The following is a 13014-nucleotide window of genomic DNA, read 5'->3' on the forward strand; positions in this document are numbered from 1 at the left end:
CCCCCAAAGTTATTGCCTGTTGATACCGGCTTCTGAAATTATTTGCCTTTGTTCCCTATGAAACAACAAAAACTAATTACAGTATTATATGGACAGGCTGAGGAAAGTGGAGGGTGGGAAGAAATTAGAGGTTTAGGCTGCACAGAGCATGAAGTAGTCCTTCTGTGAACAATCAGTCTTGGTTTATAATGTTGAAATGTTGCCCACTATTAACATTAAGAAAAATATGAGGAGGCAGAAACATCAGAAAAGTATTAATCAATCCAGATGGCAGAGATGAAGCAGAGAGCCAGTTTTCTTTCATGATTGCCCACCTTTTTGATATTCCAGTATTGAAAACGCACATATCCAGTCTATTCCCAAAGTCTTTACCTTAAGTGATATCCAAGACCCCATTTTCTCTTCAAAAAGATAGAAGAGCCTGCACACTTCAATCTCCCATTGGACATGATGACTTTCCTATCTGATTAAAAAGAAGCAAGGGAGAAAAGATATTAGGAGTCATTTCTTCCCACTCTAGAAAATAAACGTGAGGAGCCAAAGCTCAGAATTCCAAAAGAGAAGTGCCCTATGAGGCATAAACTATATCCACTGTGCATTTTAAAATTTGAAACACACATTAATTAGAAAGGATGCATTTAATATAAGCCCATGAACATCAGTCTATGTCAGCACGCTCCAATATTTCCTGGAAAAAAAAACACACACACACAAATTATGTGGTTCTACTCAGATGCTAAAGAATGAGTAGCTATTTTTGAACCAAATATATGTTAAAGATTTGAATGTTTAAACTAATTGATAGCTGACCTGAAAAAGTAATCACAATTTTTCATTAGTGGTCACAACCTAACGAATGCACCACCTGGGAGGAATTGCACTGTAGAAGTCAACTCCTGTCATCCACCCCCCAGACTGCTATGGAACGTTGGTGCACCAAGGTAATGAGAGCAGGGATCTTACCCTGGAATAAACATTGCTTCTAAATTTCCCAAGTTCTTAATGGTAATACTGAGGTAAAACCAACAATTACCAGCCAGGATGTCAGCCTCGTCCATGAACTGGGTGCTGAAGAGGATGACACGATCTGCTTTACGTTCCTTCAGGAGGCTCCACACTTGATGCCTTGAAAAGGGATCCAGTCCAGTAGTTGGTTCATCTAAGAGCAAAACCTACAGAGAATAAACATACATAAAATACATCTGTCTTCCATGTCAACTGTTTCCACATGATAGCATGAAAAACAATAAAAAAATAGTAACTATCCAACCATTTGTCTTCAATTTGCTTATATTTATAGTTGAACATAGCAGGCTCTCTCTTGATACATTGCAATGAAAGCTCTACCACTTTTAGCAGAAAAAGAACTTGATGTTTTGGGGATATTCAATCTGCTTTCCTCCCCATGCATAATCTCACTTACTTGAGGATCTCCTAAAATGGCAATCCCAAAGGTCAGCTTTCTTTTCTGTCCTTCACTTAAATGTTCAGCAAGGTTATCTTGAATGTTTTGCATGTCCAATTCCAACAAAATTCGTTGTACCTATATGAGAAAATATACAAAGCTTAAAATCCAAAGCGATTCATATTATGCAATTTTAACTGCCCATTAATGCAGCAGACATTGTTTATGGGACCTCCTTGCCTAAATGTTATTCATAACAGGGCAGATAAACCACTTAAGGGAACTGGTAAATGGCAGCAGTTCAGTTAACCCAAGCATGCCCATTACCTCTTGTTCCACTTCCTGCGGATGAATCCCTTTTATTTTAGCAAATAGGTTGAGGTTTTCCTTCACAGTCAATGTGTCAAATTGAACATTGAGTTGAGGACAAATACCAGTGATGTTTCTGATTTCCTCCAAGTCTTGCATTTCAGAGGGATTTTTATTATAGATAGTAACTGATCCTAAGAAAAGAAGTTAAAAATAACTTACTGTTGGCAAGATAATACATTTTATTAACATTCAGGGATCTTATTTAAGAAAATATTGGCATATATTCACAAATATCTGACATGATAACTTCATAATTAATTAACGACTACTAGTTATTCTTGACATAAATGTATACTTAGTGTACATTTCCCCATAAATATTACAAAATGGGATAAAGATAATTATTTTTATAAAAATTGGAAAAAATATAAAATATATTCAAAATCATAGAGTTCCAGGAAACAACTTTCAATAAACATTATTTCTCTTAAACCATCAAATTTAAAATGCAAGAAGCATACATATGACCTCATTCTATTATCAGACATTTTGCCTTGGAGAAATTTCTTTTTGCTCACCTTCTGTTGGAACAGTTAATCCATTAAGGATATTTAGCAGTGAAGATTTGCCAGCTCCACTGTGGCCCAGAATTGCTGTGATTTGACCTTCATATATGTCAAAGAGCAAACCTGTTTTCAGAATAAAATATTAAAATTATAAATGGGAGGGGATTAGATAGGGTTTTTCCAAAACATAGAACAAGACTATTTAGTGGCATGTTTCTCTTCATAAATACCTTAAAATGCACAATATTCAATATTTTCCTAATTGCCAACATAATACATTGCAGAACTATAATAATTAAAATAATACATTACTGGTGCAGGATGCAGTGACCAATGGAATAGAACAGAAGTCTAATATGGACCAAAGTAAACATAAAAATAAAGATTAATAGAATGATCTTTCAAATTCATCAAAAAGATGAATTTTTAGTAAATAATATTGGGAGAATTTAACAAGTACATTAACAAATTTTATGTTTATTGTTTTTAAATGGAAAGTACACAGTGTTTTCAAGGGTAAAAGGGACATGGTATTGGCTATCACAGAATTGACCCATATTAACTGGAAAAATGAAACATAAGCCTCAGTTTTCCTCGTCCACAAAGTGAGGGAGATATTAAAATATTTTTCATAGGATTAAATGAAACAAGTGCATATAGATCACTTCCCATAGTTCTCAGACAGCACACACCAAGTCCTCAATGAACTTTACGTGTTTATTGCTATTTTTGTTATTTATATTAATTATATATTACCTGGGGAGTATGAATTTTTATAACATTAGAGGGAAATGATTTGAAATATGAATCAAGAATCTTGAAAATATGGTTTCTTTGAATAATTCTGCTTCTATATATTTTATATATATTCAGGAAATATTATAATTAATGACATTTACAAAGATTGAACAAGAATGTACATTCTGGTGTTTTTTATGATAGTGAATAATTGGAAACAAACTGAATTTCACACACTGGTGTGTTTACTTAAGTTAGTCATGGTATCCATACAATGGAATGTTATTTAGCCACTGAAAAATTATAAATTTATAGATTCATGAAATATCTGGAAGAATTTTACAACAAATTCTTTTTTTCTTTTTTTTTTTGAGACAGAGTCTCGCTCTGTTGCCCGGGCTAGAGTGAGTGCTGTGGCGTCAGCCTATCTCACAGCAACCTCAAACTCCTGGGCTCAAGCGATCCTACTGCCTCAGCCTCCTGAGTAGCTGGGACTACAGGCATGCGCCACCATGCCCGGCTAATTTTTTTCTATATATATATTTTAGTTGGCCAGATAATTTCTTTCTATTTTTAGTAGAGACAGGGTCTCGCTCTTGCTCAGGCTGGTCTCGAACTCCTGACCTCGAGCAATCCACCCGCCTCGGCCTCCCAGAGTGCTGGGATTACAGGCGTGAGCCACCGCGCCCAGCCACAACAAATTCTTAATCATGGTTAATGCCCAGGTGATAGAGATTGTTTGTATTCTTTTTTCTTTTTTTTTGTTTTGCTTATCTATATTTTTAAATTTTCCATATTGAATTATTTTCATTTTCTGTAGTAAATAAGTCAATTAAAAAGTGAAATGTTTTTCTTTACCTTTCAATGCTTCCACTTTTCCAGGCTTTCCTTTATATTCTTTTTTAACATTTCTGATTCTGAAATAACAAAAGGGATGTTTACTTACCCAATACTAAAGTAAAAATAGCACAGTTTGTGAACAATCCTAGTCACAGTGATAGATGCAGCCAACCATTTTATGTGAAATGAGATGGCAGAACCAGTTTATTCAGAAAGACAAAGACTTATTTTCAATTAATCATTTCCCCTGAGATAGAAAATAAAAGAGTCTCTCTAGAAAGTTACAATTAAACTATTTAGTATTTTGCCTAGAAGTAGAATGCTCTGTAATTATCCTCATTTTCTTCTTTTAGCCTTATGGGGTTTAGTTCTTTTCCCCTATTCAATCCAGATCAGCTCATTCATCTGCGGTCTTCATCCATCATCTCCTGTCCCTCCAAGTCTTGTTCGTTAGTAAGACCTTCTGTGCCCTGCATCTTCTATCATGTCCTCTCTGAACTCTAACTTTGCTTTAAATACAATCGAATTTCTCTCGTCCCCTTATTATTATAAAATTCTCAAAATAAAAGTGTAAACTTGGCATTTTCCTCCCTTCCTTTTCATTCCACTTCAATCACACTCTGATTTGTGAACTCACCATAGTGGACCTCGTCACCCTGAAATCATCAGTGGCCTCCTAATTACCAAATGCAGCAAATACTTTTCCATCCTTACTTATTGGATTATGAGTGACTATCAGTGACTCCCTCTTTGTTGAAGGTGTCTACATTCCACTTAACTGGTTTTCTTTCTGTGATTCTAAATACTCCTTCTCTGTTTCCTAATAAGGTCCTCGTCTTTCATTAGACACATGATCTTGGTGTTCTAAGTGTTCTCCATGTAAATTATGGATCTTCCCATTCTAGACTCTCTCAGTGTTATCTCATTGGGTTTCAGGGTTTCACCACTAACTTAATCTTTTCTCTATCCTTTTCATTGACTCACACATCTAATGGGTTGCTGGATTGCCTCATTCAAGTCTTTCCTCCCTCTCTCTCTCTTTCTCTCACTCTCTCTATCTCTCTCTCTCAAACACACATACACACACACACACACACCCTCTAAATCAGTGATTAGCAAACTGAATACATATTAGAATCCCAAAGGGAACAGATGCTTGGAGATGACCCTCAGAGATTCACATTATATTCATATTAATTGATCTAGGGTGAAGACTGAGGATTAGGATATTTTTAAAGTTCTCCAAATGATTGTACTGCAAAGCCAAGTTTGAGAATTAACTGCTCTAAAATTGCATACCCAGAACAGACCTCATTGCACTGTCAGCTTAACCCATCTCTCCACCATTCTGGATCTTACTTGGCAGCATAGACATTCAACTATTCTCTTCTTGATTCTTACTCAGACTCATCACCCATCCAACCAGTTATCATTTCCTGTAAAATTTAACTCCAAAATAGTTCTGGTCTCAGAACTCTCAAGTTCTTCACCAATTCTCCTTTTGTCCACTGCCTCTAATTCTTTTCCCTACTTCTGATTTATTCCCCTACAATCCATGCTCCATACAGCAAACAGGTTAATTTATTTTAAAAACCATTTTATTCACTCTTCAACATTCCTCAGGATTTCCTCATCAGCCTCAAAGAGAAAATCAAGGGTACTTTGTACATGAAGCAACTTCTCATGGTCCATCCGGTGACATCTTTCAGCATCCTCTGCCTTATGTTTTATGTGTCAGGACCACCAAGCCACCTCTTACATTCTGCACAAAGCTTAGAGGTCTTTGTCTTTTCTGCTGGGTGTGCCATACACATATGCAGGTGCACGCATACACTCATACATTCACACACACGTATATATGCACAAATTCACCTTTTTATCTGCCTTGTTCTTAAAGGAAGTACATTGTAGCATTGTTTGTAAGAGCAAAAAAATTAAAAACAACCAGAATATTATTCAGTGTAAGAAAGGATAAATAAAAGTGGTAGATTCATATCTTACAATATTATATAAAAGTTAAAATCAATGCCTTAGCCCATAGTTACCATTATGAATAGATCTCAAAAAGCATGTTGAGTGTAAAAGCAATATGAAGAAACCATAAGTACAATTTGATACCATTTAGAGATTAATTTAAAAACACACAGAGCTATAGCAAGCATTGTTTAGGGCCGTAAGTGCATGCTGCAATATGTAAATATAGATGGGAAGTGACAACCCCAAATCCATCATCAAGGTCAATTCTGATGAGGGAGGGAGAAAATATTATAGAGATATCAAAGGGAGCTTTAGATAAGCATATAATACATTCATTAAAAATATAAAGCAAATATGACAATATGTTTATAGGTTCAACCTGGATGGTGAATATGTTAACTTTAAAAGCCTAAATTTCTTCATAATTTTTAATTTTTAAGAGAAAAATATACATTCCCATGCTCAATTTCCCTAAACTAGGGTAGTTGACACTCCTTTCGACCATGTAACATTTAGTTAATATCTCTATCTTTATATTTATCAAATTAACCAGATGTTAAAGAGCATGGACTCTAGAGCTAGACTGTCTGGATTCCAAGCCCAGCTCCCCACTTACGAGTCATGTCACATTGGGCAAGAGACTTAACCTTTCAGTATTTCACTTTTCTCATCTGTAAAATGGGGAAAACAAAAGTACCTGCCTCATTAGCTTTTTGTGAAAATGAGGTATATGTCTGGTACATAGTAAGCACTACATGAACATCTGCTAAATAAATAAATGGTTAATATTTAAAGCTCTGATTATTTTTAACTTTGTTGCAAACTTTGTAGAAAAATCTACAGAGCTCTTTAAACTCCATAGATACTTAGGTTTCATCCCAAACCTGCTGAGTTAGAATCACTGGAGGTAGGCAGGTTCTGAGAGCATAGATATTTTAAGTGTTCCTCATATGATTCTGTTAAATACCAAATCCTGTAACAACCTTACATAGAAGATGTTACTCTTGTTTCATAGAAGACACTGACACTCAGGAAAACTTACTTGTTTTTCCAAGATTACACATCAGGTGAGAGACAAGAGTGGTATTAGAATCTAAGAATTTCTGATTCCCAGTTTCTTACTTCTGCCATACCATATAAATCAGATGAAACCACGGAAGGAGGGGTTCAGGGAATGAGAAGAACAAATGTAAAGAGAAGTGGGGGACAACAGACAGAAGCAGGAAGGGAGACAAGATGAAGTATGACAAGGTAACATTATACAGAGCTGGTAAGGAGAATTTTCCTTTCAAGTAACAGGAGAAATTTCTGATGGTGGCAATGGAACAGTTTAAAGTGATGTTGACAAAAACGAATTTCTTCTCCTGTTGCTGTTGGTTAATAATTCTTTAGCCTTGCACTCCTACATTAATTAGTATAACTATATATGTGATTTACCTGATGGCTTCTTTTCCTTGGAATTCAGGAGCTACTGGTTCAAAATTATCATCAGATTGATGCTCGGGATCTATTTCTTTCTCAATGACCTTATTATCAGTCCTTTGGTGTTGAAAACAAGATGACGAATTCAGGAAAAATAATGGAGAGTAACGACACTCACTTCCATCTAATTAATCAAGAGGCAACAAAATACCAGATCAGTAATATTAATACAATGAGAAAAGAAGGCTTGCTCACAATACTGCAGAATGTCTTGAACTTTTAAGCATCCTAGAAAAATTCTTTTCCTTCTAACATCCTATTTATTATCGAGAAGAAAACTTAGTAATGAAGCAAACAATGAAAATTCAAAGGATATAACATATTGTAAAAGTTAAACAATATACTGGAACTTTCAAAAAAGTATAAATAAATGTTAGAATAAGATGTGATCTAAAAGGCTTTAGAAAAATGAATGAAACCAAATATTTGAGAAAACACAAAGCCTTAATATAGAACATAAAAATAATTGTAGACATGTTTGTGAACTTAAATATAATAATTTGACCATGGAAATACCATTGAACATAATACTGAAATCTATATTATCATGTATAGGTATGAGAATGAAAATACATGGAGGAATTATATTTGTTCAGGATAAAATTATGGTCTATTTTTAAGATATTTTTTCCAGATTTTAAAAAGATGATGTAGTATTTATTTAGTAAGAGCCTTCAGATATAAACCAGAAATAAGAGAAAGACAGGAATATGTACAAGTAAATACATAGAAACATGACAACCTAAAATATAGTCAGAGTGGAAGGAACATGTAAAATAAGGATAAATAAGAAAATTGTACAAGGAATAAAACATTCTAATTCTAGTATGTGTGAAGAAATTCTGGGCTTCTGTGAAATTTTTGCTTCTTTACAAAATAATCTAACTGGATAATTAATATACTTTAGTAAATATGAACAATATATTTAAAAATCTGATAATAATAATAATCTTGAATAAATACTTATTAGGAAGCACTTCCATGGTACAATGGCCCTAGACTAGTCAAACCATCATAAGAACTAACTTATTTCATCTTATTCTGATACAAATCCTAAATATTACTTTTTCAAAAAACACTTTCAGGGATACTTGGAAATGTAACATTATTTAATTACTATATAATTATCTTATATAATTATCATTATTGTATAATTATAACATTATATTGAAATCAAAACAATAATTGTTTTCACATAAAAATTATTCTGGGCCATTAAACTATGAAGTAGAAATAAAGAATTTATTTAGTCTGAGATGAAAAACATTCTTCATTTCTTAAAATATATTCACATAACCTTAAAACCATAGTCAATGTAATCAATAACTATAGAGGTCAGAGAAAAATCCATTATCACTTACAAGGTAGAATTTTGTCAAAGTATAATGCCAATACCAAGTAGATAAGACCATCCAAAGCCAATATGGAAAACGTTGCTATCATTATATATGAGACTCCTGAAGGGTCAGGAAAAATCACACCATTCAAATTATAATCCATTCGAATAACCTAAGATTCAAACAAAAATAATAATAAATGCTTCAATTAAATGGCTAAATAATTTGGCATAGCAGCAAGAATTATTAATTTATTAACTAGCTTTTCCAAGAAGACCTTATTAGTTACAGCGAAATATATAAATAAGTTATTAGTCAAAATATTTCCATTTTTCAGTGATCAAAGAAATATTAGAAGTAAACATTAATTTTAAAATACAATATTTTAATACAGGAATTTAATTGTAACAAATCTGCTTGTTTTCATAAAAACATTGCAATATTGCAAAACATCCATTCTATGCAACAAAGGAAACACAAAGTTTTGAAAGAAAATGAGAAATTCTTTGAAGCATCTAATTAGGAAAACGTATCTCCTCTAGTTATTATTGCAAATAAGATTTGTATCTATAATTTTTCCATATAATAATAGCTACTATGTTCTAGAAATTATTCAAGTGCTTTTCTATATTATCCCATATAATCTTCATTACAACCTTATGAGATTAGTCTTATTATTATTATCTGCATTTTATTATGATGAAACTGAGGCATAGCAAAGTTGTGTAGCTTAACCAGCCAAAGTCAAAATCTCATAGAGAGAAGTAGAAAAGCTGGAATCAGAACACAGAAAGCCCTACTCCCAAGTCCACTTCCTCATCCTACACACTGTACAACTTTTCAATCTGTGTTAAAATGTTAACAATTTCATGACTGAGTTTATTCTGAGAAGGATTTTTTAACTTAAGTTTCCTTGTGCAATGACAATTATTCTACAACGTAATAATAACATTTTCAAATGTAGCTTTAGAGTAGAAAAATGGTTTAGAATAAAGGCTCTTAGCTTGAGATAATTTAATCACGAAGGGTCAGGATTATCAAGTTCTTTTGAATTTCAATAATAAACCAATTAACTATGCCCTTACCTGAATCATTCCAGCAGTAAAAGCAAAGGGACTACAAATACTCAAAATCCACTCCAGAGATGAAGGAAGTTGTTTATATAATACAGTGAATCCCAGACACCCCCAAAAGAGGGTAAAGAGAAACACAAACAAATTGGTGAGGACAGCTTTCTTTAATAGCACACTCATCAGGAACACTAAAGCTATCTGAAAGAGGGAGAAGACATTTACCTGTTATGTATATTTAGTTCACTGAGAATCACTGGTGGCACAATAAAATAAGAATGTTTTTATCATAACATAGATATGTATCCATGAGAGTGACAAAATATTAAGGTATAATAATTCTGTCCTCTCAACCTCTTTTTAAAGAGGACCCTTATTTGTCCTACTTGAATGCTGGGCTTTTATTGCTGGGGAAAGGGTGGGGAAAAAGCTGGAAGAAGATCTGAGGAAAGGGTAGAAATGCAGAGTTGGAAAAATTTAACAAAGCTAAATTAAAGTACTAGGAAGAGGCATCTGCATCCCCTCTGTAGAAAACATCCTGGAAGGTGGAAGAAATTAGAGGCCCCTGTTCAGAGAAGGAAGAGAGGAGTGAGGTGGGAAGTTACTGTGAGACAGAATATTAGAGGGAGAAGAGGTATTGTGATTGGCTACCACGTGATAGCCACCCTTAGGGAAAAAAGATGGGTCCATCCCCCAAGAACATCCTCAATAATCATCTAGAAAAGTCTTTGATATTTTTTAGACTCAAAATCATTTTTCTTTTTGATGCATTAGTTCATTAATTCAGACCTTTTTGCAAAAAGAGGTCCAATTTTATGTGGGTACATCATTTTCTCAATCCATTGGGACTTTTTTAAGCACAAATACACACACACATACACACATACACATGCACAATGTACATGAAAGAAGTGATTGTAGTAAGCTACTAGGACATTAATATTTGATACATATAGCTAAGGTATAAAGCAGAGAAAGTGGTAATAAACATATGAACTCACCAAAGACAAGCCATATAAGAAAAAGAGTGTAAATATGACCATGAAGCCAGTCATGACTATAATTTCGGTGGATGTTATAACAATTGTAATGAGTATGGAAATAATGAAGTTGAAGCCAGCATAGATTAAACCCCAGGAGAGCCTAAATAAAGACAAAATTAAAATTATTTAAATTATGATAACTTTATTATGAAATATTTAAAGTATACAAAAGCATCTAAAGAACAATGTAAATGATTACCCTTGTACCTCCTAGTTTAAGAACAATAATATTAATACTAGAGTAGAAGTTCACTGTGCACAATTTCCTGATCACAATTCTCCTTCCCTATATTGCAATACATTTTTATTACCTTTACTTATATACACACAGAGATGATAGATATTGAACACTGGTACAGGCACCAACCAATGGGAAAGATGCCATTAAGGTATCAATTAAGTGACTGTAAACAATGGCAGGCTGTGCTGTGCCTACAAGTTAAGCATCAACTCTGTATGCATGTATTGAATACATAGCATGAACATTGTATAAACAGTATCAACAGTATCACACTGTATGCATTCTTCTCCAACTTTCCTTTATCCATCAACATTAACAATATTATACACTGCTGTATAATATTTCATTGTGTGAATATGATCCAGTACTCTCCTGTACATGGAAATTTAGGTTGTTCCCAATCTTTTTTTCTATTACAATGTTGCTGAGAACATTCTTGTATTTGTCTATTTTCGGAAAATGCATGAGAATGTCTCTAAGCATTTTGGATCTGCAGCTTTATTAGATACTACCAAACTGTCCTAAATGTAGAATTGGAAGGAAACTTAACAGCTGATGATCAACCGAGTAACTCTACAAGCATCGGGGGCAGATGATAATTTGATCGTTCTTGAGGATCTCAGAAGGCATTACCTGCATTCTCCTTAGCAGTAAAAAACTGCAATTTTGTAACTCCATTAAGCCCATTTCATTCTCCCTGTTCCTATTCATGATTTCTTTACTCCAACTCATATAAAATACAATATACCCTTAAACATTCACACTGTTTTGCTCTAGATGTGCTAGTGTTGACATTTTTATGAAGTAGTTTTTAAGAAACAGTATTCAATTTCAATCTTAGATCTAGCAACCCTATACAGTGTGTTAGCCCAACCTTGTCATTTTACAAATAAGGAAAGTTTCATTATCTCTTATTGGTTAATGGGTTTATCTAAGGTCACAAAATAAATCAACAACAAAGCTCAAAGGAAGCTGCAGGCCTTCTCTTTGTACAGAGCTCTTCCTCTACTTAAAATTGCCTAGCTAAATAAGAATTCAACAGCTGAAGAGTATAGCAAAAGTATTAAAGCTAAGACCTTGCATCAGTATGTCCCAGGAGAACATGTTTATGCTGGGTTTACTGCTTATTTGACTTCCTTTTAAATGTCATGTCATTACAATGATTCAGCCTGTGTTAGAAACATCAGCATTTTCGAAAAGCATATCACATTCTGCAGAACCCACTTCCTGAATACAGAAGGGAACTACTTTAGGTAGGAATTAAAAAACCACAGAGTAGGAGAATTACAAATAGAAATATTACCTAGAAATTACCATTACTTAGAAAAAGGCGCCTGGGGAAGGAGGTGTTAATAAACATATAAAAACCCTCTTGCTAAAAACAAAGCAATTCAGACATCGCACTTAAAGAATAAATACTGATTACACTTTGCATTTACTACATTAGTAAAAAAAAAATCCTTGTAAAATTTATTTCCACTAGATACTCCGCACTTAGTAGAAACATTCAGAATTTTTTTTCCTTCTTAGGTTTAAGTATGCATATATGGATTTATTTTACTAAGTTTTAGGTTACATACATACTAAGATTCACTTATCCTGAAAACGAATTCACAACCAAATGTACAATACCTTTCTGACTTTAATGTAGGGTTGACTCATGCCTCCCTGGTCTCAGGTGAAGTTCAGGATTACTGTCCCACAGGACATGCCCTGAACAGAAAGGAGGGCCTTTTTACAGGGGTTCCCTCCTAATGGACTCCGCAGGTGGCTCTAAATCCACTCCTTTGTATGTCCCTAAGTTCCACTGCAGAAACCTTCTCCTTCTCTCTTTTTTTCATTTCAAGACACAGTTTCCTTTTTTTCCATTTTACAATTTATGCATATTAGAACTAAAATTCCCTGTTAATAAAATATATTTTATAGAAAAGTAAGAATTTTCTAGACCATAATGTTATTTCAGGGAAGACATGACATACAAAGAATTGTTGAGTAAATAATTA

At 33.8% G+C, this 13014-nt stretch overlaps 1 protein-coding gene across 2 annotated transcripts in view; it reads right to left on the reverse strand.

The window, feature by feature from the left end:
• Nucleotides 1–13014, reverse strand: part of ABCA6 (ATP binding cassette subfamily A member 6) — a 50313-nt gene that overhangs the window by 30666 nt on the left and 6633 nt on the right. Inside the window, exons 7-16 of one of the 2 annotated variants that reach the window (XM_045569520.1) lie at nt 10729–10870; nt 9743–9928; nt 8682–8829; nt 7276–7444; nt 3880–3938; nt 2296–2406; nt 1733–1908; nt 1424–1543; nt 1034–1172; nt 373–463 (exon numbers count right to left, since the gene is read on the reverse strand). In XM_045569520.1, the coding sequence (XP_045425476.1) occupies nt 373–463; nt 1034–1172; nt 1424–1543; nt 1733–1908; nt 2296–2406; nt 3880–3938; nt 7276–7444; nt 8682–8829; nt 9743–9928; nt 10729–10870 (1341 nt within the window). Of the gene's footprint in view, nt 1–372; nt 464–1033; nt 1173–1423; nt 1544–1732; nt 1909–2295; nt 2407–3879; nt 3939–7275; nt 7445–8681; nt 8830–9742; nt 9929–10728; nt 10871–13014 lie in introns of those variants that run through there. The other variant, XM_045569521.1, reaches the window with a different exon arrangement.

The sequence above is a fragment of the Lemur catta genome, chromosome 15, assembly GCF_020740605.2.
Source record: "Lemur catta isolate mLemCat1 chromosome 15, mLemCat1.pri, whole genome shotgun sequence".
NCBI lineage: Eukaryota > Metazoa > Chordata > Mammalia > Primates > Lemuridae > Lemur > Lemur catta.